The sequence below is a fragment of the Centropristis striata genome, chromosome 19 (genome assembly GCF_030273125.1).
Source record: "Centropristis striata isolate RG_2023a ecotype Rhode Island chromosome 19, C.striata_1.0, whole genome shotgun sequence".
NCBI lineage: Eukaryota > Metazoa > Chordata > Actinopteri > Perciformes > Serranidae > Centropristis > Centropristis striata.
Genome location: NC_081535.1, coordinates 35,382,463 through 35,396,855, shown reverse-complemented (window position 1 = coordinate 35,396,855; position 14,393 = coordinate 35,382,463). Strand labels below are relative to the sequence as shown.

At 30.2% G+C, this 14,393-nt stretch overlaps 2 protein-coding genes across 2 annotated transcripts in view; one reads left to right on the top strand and one right to left on the bottom strand.

Moving 5' to 3' along the window:
• Positions 1-1,769: 1,769 nt before the first annotated feature.
• On the bottom strand, positions 1,770-3,078 carry LOC131992454 (placenta-specific gene 8 protein-like). Its single transcript, XM_059358049.1, has 3 exons — positions 2,985-3,078; positions 2,777-2,901; positions 1,770-1,874 (listed from the first exon to the last, which is right to left on the bottom strand). Exons 1-3 carry the CDS (start codon positions 3,067-3,069, stop codon positions 1,770-1,772), a joined length of 315 nt encoding a protein of 104 aa, XP_059214032.1. The 5' UTR covers positions 3,070-3,078.
• Positions 3,079-13,531: 10,453 nt separating this feature from the next.
• Positions 13,532-14,393, top strand: part of adamts6 (ADAM metallopeptidase with thrombospondin type 1 motif, 6) — a 128,377-nt gene continuing 127,515 nt past the window's right edge. The window contains exon 1 of the mRNA XM_059358050.1: positions 13,532-14,207. The gene's annotated coding sequence lies outside the window, so the exon portion shown is untranslated. The remainder of the gene's footprint in view (positions 14,208-14,393) is intronic.

The window sequence follows — 14,393 nt, the reverse complement described above, 5'->3', positions numbered from 1 at the left end:
GCACACAGGGACATTGTTTGTCTTCAGATCTGTGTCTGGCATAGATTTACTCACAGGAGGATTACAGTGTAACATTTAGATGTGACTTTATATTATTTACTTGGCATGTTTAAATTTTGAATTTGACTATTCAGAAAGTAAAACAGTCATAAAGAAGAGAAAGATTCTGTTTGAGCTGTTGCGTTCCAACACATTCTCACAATATCTGTCAAGTGGTTCCTGATTCATGGTGTCATGTAAAACCTTCTCAGTCCACACTTATAAAATTTCAGCAAAGATAATTAAATTCAAAGCGGAGAGAAATCCTTCTGCGTCATGGTCATGTCATTTAAGCGGGTTTTCTGCTTCAGTAGAAATTTACTCGTGTTATTACAATTTTGAAGCATTTATACGAAAATGCATTTTTTTCAGGGTTGTCTTCCTGCATCCCTCCCAGAAAAGTCCTTTTGTTTCACTACCAGGACATTAGTTCTGGTTGTCGGATATCTCGGCTGTAAAGAATGAGGCTAGTACGTTGAGAGCGTTTTGTAAGATTTCATCATATTTTTAGTTAGTAGAACGTGAAATAGTGACAGTGATAATAATAATAATACATTTTATTTGGAGGTGCCTTTCTTGGCACTCAAGGACACCGTACAAAAAAGATAGAAAAGATTCAGCAATAAAATATAATAAAATACACAGAATTAATAACAATACAATACAAAAGATAGATTGGACAGGGTAATTGTGATCAGAGGGAATAAGCAGTTTTAAACAGATGTGTTTTGAGTTGTGATTTGAAATGGGGGAGTGAGTCAATTATTACATGATGTCAAAGGTGTCTGTGTTGTGTTGTAGAGATATTTACTGCCGTCACCTCTCCTGGTCTTTGCACTTTGCAACCATTCAGCTTGGAAAGTCTGCTACACATTTTTGAAGACATTGCAAGATTTATTGCGTGTCTAACTATACAGTCTTGACAAGTATTATCACAACCTTTAGTTAAATATGCATAACATTTGCAAAACCTTTTGGATTTGTAAACAAAACATGTAATATCATTTGTGCCTCGAGATGCAGGAGTGAGTCACTGCACACATATTGAAGACATTGGACAGGTTTTTCCCGTGTCTAACTCTTTTTAATAAAATATGCATTGCTTGCATGAGGTGAAAGCCCTTCTACTAAATGCTGCAACGCCTGATGTCATGTGAGTTCAGCTTAGTTTGGCAATTAAAATAAGTTAAAGTTTTGCCTTGTGTGGATCATAAAAATGTGTCTCTCAGTGCAAAACGGAAAGGTTTACTCAGTGAAAAGCACAAAAAGGAAAAAAAACAAGTGACTTCTAGAGTTTTTTTTAATTTAAAGAACACCTTTACAGATTAAATCATCATCCTGTTAACAACAAGGATAAACTTTATTTTAACAGGAACTCATTTTACAATTTTCTGACTAATGTTTAACTGACTGGAAGATGGGAAAGTAATTTCCTTCGGAGGGTTATAATTGGAATAGCAAAAAAAAGCAAAAGAAATCACCAGGATAGTCATTTATACTGAATATCGTTTCATAGAGACAGAATGTCTCTTATCTATAAACGTATCTTCAGTAAGCACAGCAGTCGCCACGTTTACAACTCGTCTGCTGTCCTGACGCCATCTAGAAGATAAAGTAAACACAGGGTTTCCCATTATTTCAACAGCTCCATAAATGTTTCATTCATGACGCAGTATTCATGACGTGTCTTCTTTTTTTTTTTTTTTTTAATACGACACTCACCTGTCCACTCAGAAGATGCCTTGCTCCTTCCTGCGGTCGATGTCTCTCTTCAGCTGGCAGACGGCACACATCCCACAGCACATGTACGTCATGTAGTCGTTGCAAAGGGAGCCCTGAAACACATACATGACTTTTACTGGAGGGAGATATCTTGGGTTTAAACTTAACTTTTGGTTTGGCAAACTTAACTTTTGGATTTGGAAAAAAATAAAACATTCTGGACCTTGCAAACTTAACTTTTAGACTCTGCAAACTAAACTTTTTGATCCAATCCAATCCAATCCCCTTTATTTGTTTCGCACATTTAAACAACACAAACGTCTCCAAAGTGCTGTACATAAAATCAACAATAAAACAAACAATTCCATATACCAATCAGCAATAAATAATAAGTGTATAAATCTAAAATGATGCCACAAATAAAACAATACAATCAAACAGATAAACATAGTAAAATTAAATAAAAGACGTAGTTAAAAGTAGTAAAATAAAATAAAAAATAAATAAATAAAAGACACAGAGGACCACAAAACTCACGCAGTGTTAAAAAGCCAAGGAATAAAAATGGCTCTTGAGATGAGACTTAAAACACTCCACTGTGGGGGCTGTTCGGACATGGACATAAACTTTTTGATCCCAATAATAGGTTTTATTCACAAATTAATTTGACTTGCATTTATTAACATCTTTTGATTGCAGTTTTAAAAGTTTTGCTCTCAAATCTATTTTGTTTGATTGCCTGACAATTAAACCCCAAATAAATTTAGAAAGAAATCCATTTATGCAACTACCGGTAGTCAAATTAACGTTTAAATGTGTTTTGTGATATTTTCTTTCCACTTTAATTCTTAAATTCAACATGTTATAGAAGCTAAATAGCCTAAAGTGGAATTGACCAGTGCAAGTTTTTTGCCTGAAGTGTCTCGTCTAAAAGTAGTGCTGTGATACTCGACGTTACCTGCAGTTTTACTGCATTGTAAAAAGTGAATACTACAGTAAAGTACAGTAAACTTACGTTGATGTTGTATTTGGTCCTGTAGACGCTGCGCATTAACACAGTCAGACCACACAGGCAGCACTCGTCCATGTCGCTGGCGATGGAGCAGCCGAGGCACGGCAGGCAGCACAGAGCGTAGCAGCCTGGCTCAGAGGGGGAATGCATTGAGAAAAACACAGAATCTTGCTTGAAAATCAGATTTGCCAGTAAGGAAGGAGTTACTCACAGGTGCCGCAGTCATCGCAGCAATCACACAAACCGGTCTGGAAGTCAGAAGGTTGATAACTGCCTGGTTGGTTGGTCACAGCCATGATCAGGAGCAGATCTGTCCGATGGAAAGAGTTTGTGACATAGTTTGTTCTTGAGCTGAAGAGCTACACTGTTAAATATCTTTGTAGAAATAACAGTAAAACACTGTCAAATACATCAGAAATAGGGCGTTAAATAAAAAATTGTATATCACCATATTAGACACTTTTAATTAATCAAAATCAAATCAAAGAATAGCACAAAACTTTTACTTTTTTCTGCCATAAAGTGGAAGAAACACACAGTTTGCTGTAAAAACTTTATTTTTCCGTTAGGAACTTCACATGTGGAGGAGCAGCAACAATACAACAATACATACAATAAACAAACACACACACTGTGGTGGAAAAAGTATCCAGATCTCTTACTTAAGTAAAAGTACTAATACCACACTGTGAAATCACTTCACTAAGTAAAAATCCTGCATTCAAAACTTACTGAAGTAAAAATAAAAAGTATCAGCATTAAAATGTACATAAAGTATCAAAAGTAAAAGTACTCGTTCTGCAGAATGGACCAACTCATATTATTTTATATATGCTAAATATATTATTGGATTATTTGTATTGATGCATTTATGTAAGTGCTTTAATTTTGTAAAGACAGGGCTCATTTTAACTACACTGTTAAAAATCTTTGTAGAAATAACAGTAAAACACTGTCAAATACATCAGAAATAGGGCGTAAAATAAAAAATTGTATATCACCATATTAGACACTTTTAATTAATCAAAATCAAATCAAAGAATAGCACAAAACTTTTACTTTTTTCTGCCATAAAGTGGAAGAAACACACAGTTTTGCTGTAAAAATATAACATTTTCATGCAAAATTTATAGAGAAATACCAAAACGAACCCGGCTTGTGAGAGATTTACTTCCCCATAGTTGTGGGATTTTGGTTTTGATTGTTATGCATTGATTGATGTTATTGTTTGATAATTTAATTTATATAATAATTTACAGGATTATGTCCTGTACAGTGAATGTTTTCATTTCATTATTTATTAATGCCATAGTTTTCTTATTTTATTTATATTATTCTTTATTTTGTCATGTAAAATAAATGCTTTACAGCGTCTACAGGACCAAATACAACATCAGGGTAAGTTTACAGTACTTGACTGTAGTATTAACTTTTTACAATGCAGTAAAACTGCAGGTAACATCGAGTTAAGTGCAGTTTTACTGACACTTTTTTCCTCTCTTATCCTTAAAAAACTAATATTGAAAAACTGGAAGAATAAGGAAGCACCATCAATAGAGAAGTGGAAGGCTTTGATGAAGTACACTGTTAAAAATCTTTGTAGAAATAACAGTAAAACACTGTCAAAGACATCAGAAATAGGGCGTAAAATAAAAAATTGTATATCACCATATTAGACACTTTTAATGAATCAAAATCAAATCAAAGAATAGCACAAAACTTTTACTTTTTTCTGCCATAAAGTGGAAGAAACACACAGTTTTGCTGTAAAAATATAACATTTTCATGCAAAATTTATGGAGAAATACCATGATGTGTGAATGAATGACACAATTACCCTAAAAATAACAGGAATACTCAGTCTAAATTACAGTTTTTGCTGATATTTACATTTAAATTTAGAATAGAAAATCCACTCACTGTAATTTTTACGGTGAAGTTCTGGCAACCACAGCTGCCGGTATTTTACCGTAAATTAAACAGATTTTTTCTACTCTGTGATGTAGCTTCTCTGTCTCCCCCAGCAAAGATTAGGATAGATTACGGCTCTTTTGAGCATCAAACGGTGGTCGTTAGGAGGTAAATCTTACCTGATGGACGGAGAGTTGAAGGACGGTGAAACTGATAAAAGAAGGAAGTGTGAGTCTTTATAACCAGCAGGTGCTCGATGCAGAGTCCAGGTTTTACAGCTGTTTTATACCACGTAGATGTTAAACACACCTACACAGAGCACAGTAGTGCAATAAACCTTTACTACAGTCATTTCATTCTCTCTTAACAGGAATTTTAATTTCATAACTTTTGGAAGGAAATATAAACTTTTAAAAAAGGCCTAAAATAAGCCTTTCTTTTTAGAAAAGCCTTTTATTAAATGTAACATTGTGCTTTGGCCTTTTAACCTGTTTTTAATCTTGTTGTACTCTGTAGCACCTTGAGATTGCTTTTAACAAATGAAAAGTGCTTTACAAATAAAATGTATTATTATTATTATTATAAATGCAAGCGGATGATTGAGCAAAAATAATGCTTTTATTCATAAAAGCATGTTACATGCACAGAGGAAACTTTTTAGAGAAGTTAAAACATTTCAAAGTTAGTGAATCAATGCAAAGTTAATAAAATATAATGTAAAAAAGCAGAATAAAAGAGATACATCTATATAGAATTAAATAGAACATTAGATAAATGACTAATAATAAATAAAATTAATAAATAATTAACATTTTAAATAAATACTTAATAGATAAATACAACTTAACTTAAAAAATATTTTTTTTATATTTTATTCTGATTTTTCAAATAATAGACCAACCATACAACAATACTTTGGCAGCACAAATATTCAAAAATAAATAATATTATATAGATATAGATAACATAAATTAAGTAACAATCAAAAACTTTCACTGTACATGACAAAATATAAAATAAATAAACATGATAAAAAATGAATACGTAACAATCAAAAGCATTTATTTTACATGACAAAATAAAGAATAATATAAATAAAATAAGAGAACTATGGCATAAATAAATAATGAAATGAAAACATTCACTGTACAGGACATAATCCTGTAAATTATTATATAAATGTAATTATCAAACAATAACATCAATCAATGCATAACAATTAAAACAAAAATCCCACAATTATGGGTAATTAAATCTCTCACAAGCCGGGTTCGTTTTGCTTTACAAGCACAAAAAATTCAAGCACTTTCAAGAATAATGAACCAAAATCAGTTTATTTAGCTCTGATCTGCTGCTGAGATTTTTTAGTAGGTACCTAAGTGCTTGAAATTTACAATTTAAATAAAAAAATTAAGCATCATTAAAGAGAAAATTCAAACTAAAAACACTCAAAACCTTTAAAACACCACTTTTAAAAATTTTCCAACATTTTAATTGAATTTGTTATTATTTTCATATGTGATGGGAGTTTATCCATATGCTTGATAAAAGTATGCCAAATAAAAAGATTTTATTTTTTTTTTATTTTTTTTTTTTAACTTTTTTATTGAGGAATTTTTTTACATTTTATACAGAACAAAGAAGAAGAACAGTTGAGGTGGGGGGTACCAATATCACACAGCGTCATCATTTTCTCCTATTATTATTCTTTGCAGCAGTCGTTGTTAGTTAAATGAGTTTTATATAAAATCAGAACTTGTAGGCTTAACATATTCTGTCCATTTTGACCAGGTTTTGTAAAATGAGTCCATTTGTAACTGTAGATGGCCTTTTTGCTTGCTGCTAAAAGAATATAAAGCAATTTCTTGTCTGTATTGCTAAAACCGTCTAGTAATATATTACCGAGATACACAGTTTCAAATAAAAAGGGGAAAACAATTGAGAATACATTTTGCAAATGATGATGAATTTCAACCCAATCAAATAAAAAGATTTTTAATATAATAATGCAGCGTTAACCCTTAATAGGACACTCATTGAAATACTTGCAAATTCCAAATTCCAACCCTAGAGAATATTGGAGGATATTACATACAGCCAGAATGTGAAAAAAAAACATACGGAATTTAATATTTTGAGAAAAACGTTTACGAGATTAAAGTGGCAAATCTACGAGAAAATAAGTCACAGATTTATGAGATTTAAAGTGGTGAATCTGGGAGAAAAAAGTTGTTTTTCACACTTTTTTCTTGCAGACTTGCAACTTTTTTCGTGCAGATTTTCCACTTTAAATCTCATAAATCTGTGACTTATTTTCTTGTAGATTTGACACTTTAATCTAGTAAATCTGCAACTTTTTTCTCGAAATATTGATGATATCAACTGAAGTTACCAAATATAGTTCTTCGCCTGATAAAGGGTTGATGTTATACATTTGTTTTTTCTATTATCAGTTTATTATTTTCTAATAACTATGAAATTTTAGGTGGAGGCTTTAAATAAATAAGCCCATGTAGGTTTTCTGCCTCTCCCTGCACTTTACATTATATGTTTTCTTTGTCATTTTATGTAATTCTAACTGTGCAAATAAATAAAACCAAATTTTAAAAAAAGGGTTAATGAGGCCTTGGGCTTTAAAACATCTGGTTAAAACCACTTGAGAACAATAATGATGATAATAATAATAATAATAATAATAATAATAATACATTTGAATAACAACAAAAAAAGATGAAACTCCAACTTCGCCAATTATATTTCTATCAGTTGCATCTGAAATAATATTAAATATGTGTTTTCAGTCATTTGTGCAATATAAAATTTAAATGCATCAAATATAATTATCCAATAACATATTTGGAATATAAAAAACTATCTGAGTGAGGCGATTCTACATAAGTGCTTTTCTTTTATTTTTTTGATACTTTCAGTATATTTTGTATACTTTTACTTCAGTGCAGACCTTTTTCTGGTTGTGAAGTGATTCTGCAGTGTGGTATGAGTACTTTTACTGAAGTAAAGGATCTGAATACTTTTTACTGCACTGTTTGTTTGCAGATATATTTTTACAGTCGGAATATTTCCTCCACTGCTGCTGCAAGCCACTGGGTTAATCTTTAGCAATATGTAATAAACTCATTATGCAAAACAAAACACACAACAATATTTCCCTCTGAAATGTAGAAAAGCAGAAGTATGAAGTATCCACTGTGGATGTGAGCAAAGGTTGTAAGTCACATGCTTTTACTGTGAACATAATTATCTTTTATTTCTTTTATAGTTATAAGCATCGATGTTATACAGCTGACACACCTTGTTCTAATTCAGTTACATTCAATTCAAAGAACTTTATTATATACAACAATATATACACTACTGGTCAAAAGTTTTAGAACACACCAACTTTTCCAGAATTGAATTGAAAATGATGCAGTTTAATGTCTCAGTGTACTCTGAAATTAATGCACATTTGCAACATTTAAAATTCTTTATTGAGCGTGATAGTGTTTTGAAAGTAAAAAAAAAGATTCAAAATCACATTTTATGTTGGACTAAAGGACTAAAAAAAGACACAAAATGACCAAAAAAAGACACAAAATGACAAAAAAAGACACCAAAAGACACAAAATGACTAAAAAAAGACACAAAATGACTAAAAAAGACACAAAATGACAAAAAAAGACACCAAAAGACACAAAATGACTGAAAAAAGACACAAAATGACCAAAAAAGACACAAAATGACTTACAAAGACATGAAAAGAATTCAAAAATGGACAAAATAGCCCAAGACTCCATAGAGTTAAGTTGTTAACCCATTTCTTGTTCCCTGAAAAAGGCCTACTTGTATAATTCTCAGTCAGCTAAATGTAGTGGAGTAGAAGTATAAAGTTACATAAAATTAAAATACTCACATAAAGTACAAGTACCTCAAAATTGTACTTAAGTACAGTACTTGAGTAAATGTACTTAGTTACTTTCCACCACTGCACACACACACACACCATCAGCCCACACTAAACATATGGCAGATAATAAAGTCTTTGCTGAGCCTAGTGAAATAAATAAGTTACTAATACCTCCATAGTGGAGGGGCAATAAATAGTAGTTAAAAAAAATAAAAAATAAAAAGAGTCCAGGTGTTAAAAGAGAGAGGAGACGGTTAAAAAAAGGATAGATAGATAGATAGTTTCTGTTTTTTTTTTCACTACTAGTTTATTTGCTTCAACATAAATCACCAAAGGACAATAATAGAATTGTTTTGGTATTTATATATTTTCAATTATATTATTTATAAATAAAAACTGTATTATAAATAACATAATTATTATAAAAAAGGTATATTACATTTATAATTATTTATTATTACTGTTATTTAATATTCTTTCCATTGCCGTACAGAGAAACAAGAAATTAAGAAAAAGAAAAATCTCTCAGGTTAATTACAATAATTCTGCTTATTTTTTTTAACTTTATATCTATATATTCTTATACGGATTATTTGTGCTTTATGACACATTTAAACTTTTAAATGTTGTATCCAATACATACACATATTTTTGGGCGAGTAATATTTTTTTTTAAAAGGTATTTTTGCATTACACACAGAGACAATAACAACACAATTAAATAAAAAGAACAACCTAGGCATACTTCAAGCAATAAAATATAAAAATACAATAAAAAATAAAGTGTCTAAAGAAGGAGTATGTATTAAGGAGTAGAATTCCAGTGCAGAATAAATATGAATATGCAGTATAAAAATGTTGCTGCTATGAAACAAATAAGGTGCATATTGCACATAATCTGAACTGAAATCACCTTTGACGGAGCAGATTGTCTAAAATGTATTTTAATGATAATATGAGCATGTAAAAATAGCTTTAAAACGTCTATAAACCTCTCATGCGCCTCATTTAAACCCCCTGCAGTGCTTTTTTTGATAATTTCATGTCTCTTTTGGTCGTTTTCTGTCTTTTTTTGGTAATATTGTGTCTTTTTAGATAGGTTTGTGTCTCTTTTGGTCATTTTGTGTCTTTTTTGATGGTTTTGTGTCTCTTTTGGTCGTTTTCTGTCTCTTCTTTTGGTCGTTTTGTGACTCTTTTGGTCATTTTAGGTCCTTTGTTAGGTCCTTTGGTCTGCTATTATTTTTAGGGTAGTTATGTCCTTGTGACGTACTATGAAACAAATAAGGTGCATATTGCACATAATCTGAACTAAAAATCACCTTTGACGGAGCAGATTGTCTAAAAATGTATTTTAATGATAATATGAGCATGTAAAAATGATTTTAAAACATCTATAAACCCCTCGTGCACCTCATTTAAAGCCCCTGCAGTGCTTTTTTTGATAATTTCATGTCTCTTTTGGTCGTTTAAACCCCCTGCAGTTCTTCTTCCAGACACACGGCGGCGCTGCTTCCCACAAACTGGCCAACAGACACCTTGTCTGCTGCTGCAGGAGAGCTGGTAATGACAACCTGGCTGTAATGATATAGGCTCCTACATAATGAGCGGCTGTAACTGAAACTCAGGAATAGGCATGATTTTCAATTTCCTACAGACTAAAGATAGACGTAGACCAAAACAACACGGGGCTGCCCTCCACAGCAGACCCCTGAAATACCAACAATTTAGTCTTTGGACCTTTAAAACCTAAAATACCGAACAATAATAACTTAATTCACTTTATAAATAGCCTGCAGCTATATTTATTTGATTTATTTCAGGTTAAAAAGTCAATGTTAAACTAGCCTGACAGCAGAATTCATTATTAAATACAACAGAGTTGGTGCCAAACAAACGTCACAATATTTTCTTTTTTTTTCTCATATTGTTCCTTGTTGATATTTGTGGTTGCTGGGTGATCATCTACTGCATGATATCACCTTCTTCTGTGCAGATTTCAACCTGCAAAAGGTTGAGTGCATTTATTTATTTATTCATTGCTGACTTGGATACTTTCACTGCCACTTTATACTTCTATTGCATGACAATTTTGAGGGAATATTGTACTTTTTACTTCACTTGATTTATTTGAAATCTACTTGTTAGATTAAATCCAATGTTCATTTGCACAAAATATGCATTTTTAGTGCATTTATTAGTGAATTATTATTGATAAAGTACCTAAACATGATTAAAAAAAGCTCTTTCTAACCCAGTCTGCAGCATTTAAGTATTTTCTACAATAATATAACAATGTATTCAGAATGCTGAGTACTTTTCATACTCTTAAGTATAATTTGTTAACTGGTGGAAGAAAATTCTTTAGTTGAGGAAAAGTTTAAATGCAGATATGTAAAAATTGTTCAAATAAATGTCATGCATTAAGTACAGAAGTATCATTATCAAAAAGTATCAAAAGTAAAAGTACTTATTCTGCAGTATGTGTTGACTATATTATTCTTTCATTAGATTAGGGTTTTTTTTGTAGTTTTCTCTAATCTTTTTTCTCATTTAAACATCTCTTATATATCATACTAGATCCTACTTTTTTATATAAATATCTTATTTGAGAATTTATATATTTTATGCTACTTTCTACTTCTGCTTCATCACATTTCCGCAGCTTTTATTGTATTTTTTACTTCACTCCTTACTGTTTAAACAGTAAAACTTTAATGAATTACAGTGTGGTATTTCTAATAAATAATTCCTTTGAGTTAACCTTTAGCAATATGTTATAAACTCATTATGTCTTTTACTTTTTTTGTGTATATATTTAAATATTATATTATATTAAATATTATAAATATTTCCCTCTGTGTACTTAATTACTTTCCACTGTGTTGCTTATACATCTGTACTTTTAATTAATTAATTAAATTTAAATTATTTTAAAATGTATATTGACTTTAACTTATACTGGAATTGTATTATTATTGTATTATTTATTATTATAATTATTGTGTCATGTGGTATTTCTACTTTTACTCAACTAAATGCTTTAAAGGTTAAACTACTCCATTTTGTTTACCAAGGGAATATTCTTTTCTAATATATTTTCATTATTATTCATTTACTTTATTTTTTTTAGTGCAAAAAGTAAAAAACAAACAAAAAAAAGTTTTGCTTTATGAGAACAACAATAACAAGGATGGATGAAAAAAGAAGAAAAAATACAAATATTATGAATCCTAATAATGTTATGTAAACAAGCAAGCTAAAAAAGAAATTAATGTATTATGTTTTTTGTTTGTTTTTTCATTTATTCTTTTTGGTGCAAAAAAAATTGTGACTTCATTGGCAGGATGACAGTAATAAGTGTAAAAGTACTAAAAGTAAATAAAATAAAATATATAAATGTTCTAATGTCCATTTATTTAAAGAAGTAAACAAAGAAGCTAATTTACTAAAATACATGATATTGGGGTATATTCCTAAAAAAAAGTATTTATTTTTTAGTGCTAAATAAATAAAAATTATGGATAAAAAAGAGCAAACCAATAATAATATTTTAATGACAATAAAATAAAAAAATAAAAATAAAATGAAATAAATAAAATATTTCAATATTTTCATGTCCATAACTTTGTTTTGATGTTAACAAACAAGCTAAATAACTAAAATTTTATTTATTTATTTATTTTTTTTTTTTTTTAAAGCGGATATATTATTCACAGAGCTTTGGTTTTATGTGAGTTCGTGTTATTTTTAGTGCTAAATAAATAAAAATTACGGATAAAAAAAAAGCAAACCAATAATAATATTTTAATAACAATAAAATAATAAAAATAAAAAAATGAAAATAAAATGAAATAAATAAAACATTTCAATATTTTCATGTACATAACTTTGTTTTAATGTTAACAAACAAGCTAAATAACCCCAAAAATTTTTTTTTATTATTTTATTTATTATTTTATTATATTATTATTATATTTTTTAAAGCGGATATATTATTCACAGAGCTTTGGTTTTATGTGAGTTCGTGTTATTTTTAGTGCTAAATAAATAAAAATTACGGATAAAAAAAGAGCAAACCAATAATAATATTTTAATGACCATAAAATAAAATAATTAATAAAAATAAAATGAAATAAATAAAACATTTCAATATTTTCATGTACATAACTTTGTTTTAATGTTAACAAACAAGCTAAATAACTAAAAAAAAATTTTTTTATTTTTTTTATTATTTTTTAAAGCGGATATATTATTCACAGAGCTTTGGTTTTATGTGAGTTCGTGTTATTTCAGGGCAGCACTGAATAAAAATTATGGATAAAAAAGAGCAAACCAAAAATGATATTTTAATGACAATAAAATAAGAAATTAATAAAAAAATAAATAAAAATAAATAAAACATTTCAATATTTTCATGTACATAACTTTGTTTTAATGTTAACAAACAAGCTAAATAACTAAAAAAAAATATTTTTTTATTTTTTTTAAAGTGGAATCTATTATTCAAAAAAAGAGCAAACCAAAAATAATATTTTAATGGCAATAAAATAAAAATAATTATTAAAAAAATAATGAAATAAATAAAACATTTCAATATTCTTATGTCCATAACTTTGTTTTAATGGTAACAAACAAGCTAAATAACTAAAAAAAAATTTTTTTTAAATTTATTTATTATTTTTTAAAGCGGATATATTATCCACAGAGCTTTAGTTTTATGTGAGCTCGTGTTATTTCAGGGCAGCACTGAATAAAAATTATGGATAAAAAAGAGCAAACCAATAATAATATTTTAATTAAAATAAAATAAATAAAATAAATAAAACATTTCAATATTTTCATGTACATAGCTTTGTTTTAATGTTAACAAACAAGCTAAATAACTAAAACATTTTTTTTATTATTATTATTATTATTTTTTAAAGCGGATATATTATCCACAGAGCTTTGGTTTTACGTGAGCTCGTGTTATTTCAGGGCAGCTCTGATAGACATGCGCACAGCTGATGGAAGAGAGGCACATCTGCACTGACGTCACCCCCCCTGAAAAAAGCTGCCAATTTGAAGCTGCTGTCCGGGACTGGGACATACCCGGTCTCTGCAATGTAGTGAGGAGGAGCAGCTCCAGGCCAACTTCTGCTGGTGTTTGCATGCACTTCTTCTTCTCCTTTTTTCTTTCTTTCTTTTCTTTTTTTTTTTTTTGTTTTAACTTAAAGGCAGTGCGCTGCGCTGTGGCGGTCTCTCTGAGGACGCAGCTAGGACACCTTCTTGCAACCTCAACTCACTTTTTAAGCCACTCTGAGCCACCAAGAAGAAGTCTAGATTATAAAGACATAAAGACGACAACAGATCACAGATAGAGCCAGGAAGACTTAGAGAGAAAAGCTCAATAACTGCTCTTTTCTCTGTGAGTGTGTGTGTGAGTGTGTGTGACAGTCTGAGATACGGTCTGAAGGGGAGAGACTGCAGTTTTAAAAGGATGGCAGAGCCCAAAAGGAGATGAAAAGAGGAGAGCAGCAGCAGAGGTTTGTGTGCGGAACTTCAGAGCTGCAGAAGCCTTTTGTCCTGAGCTCTGCCTGCACACTTGGACCGGAGCTGACCATGAAGATGAGCATGGTAACTATCTGTTCACACTGTCTGACGCTGTCTTTCCGCTAGTTTGATCGGAGCATTTTTAAACCTCAGCATTTTACACTCTTGTGTGTGCATTTTTTTTTTCTGTTTTGGCACCGCGAGGTCCTCACAGAGTTGCATTTACGTGGAAAATGTGCACTTTTGGAAACATTTACGCACGGGATCTCC